General features: G+C 23.2%; 1 protein-coding gene across 3 annotated transcripts in view; it reads right to left on the bottom strand.

The window, feature by feature from the left end:
• The window catches only part of LOC108756769 (acyl-CoA Delta(11) desaturase), a 5294-nt gene extending 3696 nt beyond the window's left edge, over positions 1 to 1598 (bottom strand). Inside the window, exons 1-2 of one of the 3 annotated variants that reach the window (XM_018500808.1) lie at positions 1462 to 1598; positions 771 to 970 (exon numbers count right to left, since the gene is read on the bottom strand). In XM_018500808.1, the coding sequence (XP_018356310.1) occupies positions 771 to 939 (169 nt within the window). In that variant the 5' untranslated portion in view covers positions 940 to 970; positions 1462 to 1598. Of the gene's footprint in view, positions 1 to 770; positions 971 to 1461 lie in introns of those variants that run through there. The other 2 variants (XM_018500807.1, XM_018500809.1) reach the window with 2 other exon arrangements.
• Positions 1599 to 3924: the final 2326 nt, after the last annotated feature.

The raw sequence follows: 3924 nt of genomic DNA, 5'->3' as shown, positions 1-3924 counted from the left end.
AATAGTAAACATATTATTACAAAGACCGATATTCACAATCGGTCCTTATCTTAAGATCGTCTTAAGTAATGTCTTAAGTAATAAATAACAATAAATGAAGGGCGAAGTAAAAGTCAGCGCATTTCTTTAAAAAGTCATATAATTAAAGGCATAAATTAAAAGTACAGAAAAGATAAAAAAAGAAAAAAAGATGTATACTAAGAAATAATAAATGTGAAAAATAACATACAAGTCGGCTACCGGATTGAGCCTTCTTCAGACGTTAAAATATAATGGAAACAGAATTACAAAATAATTATCGCAAATGTTCACAAATTAAGAATATACGCAGTTCGGTTGAGTCTCGATGTAGAACTCGACATTATTCACGTACAATTGAACAGTCAAAAATGTGTCATATCTCTTAGCAAAGTTCAACAAACATATGTAAAAGATCAAAACTAATGTATCCATATAAGTATAACGAATTTGTCTTAAGTAATGTCTAAAATGCTATATAGCTACAGCTTTAGTTTATAGCATCTTAAGAGAGATTATAAATACCAGCTAAAAGGCATTGGCAGATAATGTTTATTTATAGAAAATGCATATTTAAAATCTATATTTCACAGGATACTTTGTGACAATTGCAATTTAATGTAAACATTCTTCTGTAAAATAAAATTCTTATTTTTGTCTTTTTTACAAAATAAGCTAATTACATAAAGAATTTGTTAATTCTATGTCTATCATTTGTAGTTCTAATAATAGTAATAATTTATGATACTTACAGTAGAATACTGTCATCCATTTCGCCTTGAATAAAAGATATAACCCAACAAATCCGAAACCGTGGAGATAGATATAAAATAGAACGGCAGTCCACTTTATGGAACGTTTCTTTATTTCATTATTGCTTCCGCTGTTATTACTATTATTCTCTTCCGCGGATTCCTTCATGTCGATATTGTGACTATCGATATAAAAAAATCTAAAATTAATATTAACACTTTTACAAAGAATCAGTTATTGTTGGATAGCACTAAAAAAATAGAATTGATAATTATAATATCTTGTTAAAAAATATTACAATAGCAAAAAATAAAATAAGATTAATTAATTACGAACAATAATCAGAGAATTAGGACTTTATAAAAATACGAAACGTTTTAAATAATTTTATTCTCAATATAAAAACAAGTTATAAATTAATTAAAATAGTTGTATATAATAATTATAGAGTTGTAGTTATTTATAGTTAAGTTATATAATCTGATTATATAATATATTTAGAAATTAATGTAGCGATTTAGAAACTATCTGAAGAAAAAATAAAATATTGTTAAACGTCTTTTTTGGGTTAAAGAACAAAAGAGAAAAAAAGAAGAAAAGTTAAAAGATAATTATAAATGAAAAGAAATATACAAGAAGCATCGACATACAATCCTTTATCTGAAAGATAGATGTATTTGTATTACTTACATTTCAACAATGTCGCACTGAAACGCACTTCTGAAAGTTCAGAAAAGAACTACATGACGAAAATTATGTCGAGAATATTCTGACTAGCCTTTCGACCCTGTTCAGAATTTCATTACCAACACAAATAAGTTGCTTTTTCCTTATCATTTCCTGTATATTCCATGAGTCTATCAGTTGCACACTTATAGCACGTGAATAATGAATTTTTTAAATTTATCATTACAAAAATTTCTTATTTTTTATTTTTTATTTTTCATGCATCGTGAATTATTGTATGTTTCATATTACGCTCGACAAATATATCCATAAAATATAGATTATGTATCCGTACAATATAACCATTATATGTCTAGAGGATTTACATGTCTTCTAAAAAATATGGTTACTCAGTTAGTAAAAAACATATTACATATTTGAGAGGTTTATAATTTAAAAAAAAATTGTTAAATTAATATCTTAAAAAAATGACAATTATTACTGGTTATTATGCTTAATTGACATTGTTAATTGATAATTTAAAAAAACAATTTAAAAAATTGTTAAATTAAAAATAGTTAAATTATTGCTAGTTTTTTAAATTATAACTAGTAGCTGCTCGTATATTACAATCCAATATTCATGCTGTCTTACAAGAAAAACTTTTTTATTTCAGTGCTTTATTTTATTATTGTTATCATTTAAAGCTACGATAAATCAAATTTAATTACTTATTAAGTATAAGCATATTCAAGTCTAGTATATAACTGTCAAAGCTAGATCTTCTCAATACCTAAATAATTTACAATGAATTATCTATATCATATATATGAACATGCATATATAATATATTTTTGTAGTTATTCAAACTGCGCGCCGAAATTTTTCCGGACTTTATCAAACGCAATTAAACTACTGTAATAATATCACAGGTTAATATCTACGTCTACCATTGAGATTTTTCATTATAAATTATTCGTTTGATGCGCACAGACCTGCTGTCGGTCAATTAATTTTCTGCCGCTAGTCGTCTCAAATACAGCCGAAAATATAAAATTGTATCTTCTGTTTTATGTAAATTATTAAATAAAATTGTGCGTACAGTTTACAGTTTTATTTGCAAGATAAAGATTTAAAAATTCTTTAAAAATTTATATTAGAAAATGTAGCTACTAATTTCATAAATAAGTGGCATGTTTGTTAAATATTTGATTTTTATAAATTATCTTAAATTTTTCATTTCCTTACTGATGAGATAAAATTCCAAGTTAATCATTTTGTTAGTTATTTCTACATGAAGTGTATAATCAAAGTGGAAAAACGTCATCAAAATAAAGCACTGGAATAAGTATAGGCAAATAAAAAAAATTCATTTAATATAAAGAAATTATCATTATAAATTAATTAAAATTATAATTATCAATTATTATAAGAAATTATATATAGTCTCAATTATAAATAATTTTCTTTTTGATATTACGATATACAATTTTCTATTTGTTTATTTTATATACATATTATAATAACATATACAGATTTTGTCTGATTTTGTCAGATTTTGACATTTGAAAAAATAGCTTCTAGTTTAAGACCATTTTTATGAATATTTGTTTTAACATTAGGCAATCAAAAATCTACACACAGAATACTATTATGCTGCAAATGTACTTTACACTTTGCTTGCAATAAAAATAAGTTTTTATTGTCAATCAAATGACGATGCTTTCTTCATTTGCATTTTCCTTGAGATTAGCCATGTATGTATATGTGTACAGAGATACAAATATAATTACATAATTATTATAACTTAACGCTTCCGATTGTGATTAAAATTTTTATTTTTTTTCTTATTAAAGTTGTATGTCTTAGATATTACTTTTTAAAAAAAATTGTACAGTTCAAAAATATATTAAAACAATTATTTGAGAATATAATAATTTTAATTATATCTTATATTTGATTGGTTACATTTACATAAATCTTTTAATATTTAATTAAATGTATTGAAATTTATAATAAGTTTAATTGCTGCACGCATAATATATGAATAATTATTGTAATATATATATTTATGAACACAATTTATATACTTACTTATTATATATATGTACTTAATAAGATTCTTATTATCCTTTAGTAATTATAACATATATTACAATTTTTTATATATTTTAATCTTGTACATATTTTAAGAGATTTCATTCAATCATTTTTGACCTGCAAGTTGCACAGAAAATTTCCGTAAATTTTTTGTTAATATTTTAAATTAATATGAAACACATTTAACAAATTATTCAGCATATAGGGAGGTTTGTATGCGAATAATATAATAACTGTATACATAGAAAAAATATATACATTTATAAAATGCATTATAAATGTTACCATTTATAATCTATTTAAGTTAATTGATCTAAATAACATTTCGAAATACCGAATATATATATATATATAAAGCTTGAAACTAAACGTAACTATAATACGTAA

Source organism: Trachymyrmex septentrionalis, unplaced genomic scaffold (assembly GCF_001594115.1).
Source record: "Trachymyrmex septentrionalis isolate Tsep2-gDNA-1 unplaced genomic scaffold, Tsep1.0 scaffold13, whole genome shotgun sequence".
Lineage (NCBI taxonomy): Eukaryota > Metazoa > Arthropoda > Insecta > Hymenoptera > Formicidae > Trachymyrmex > Trachymyrmex septentrionalis.
The sequence above is the reverse complement of the archived record's forward strand: the minus strand, read 5'-3'. Positions and strand labels throughout refer to the sequence as shown.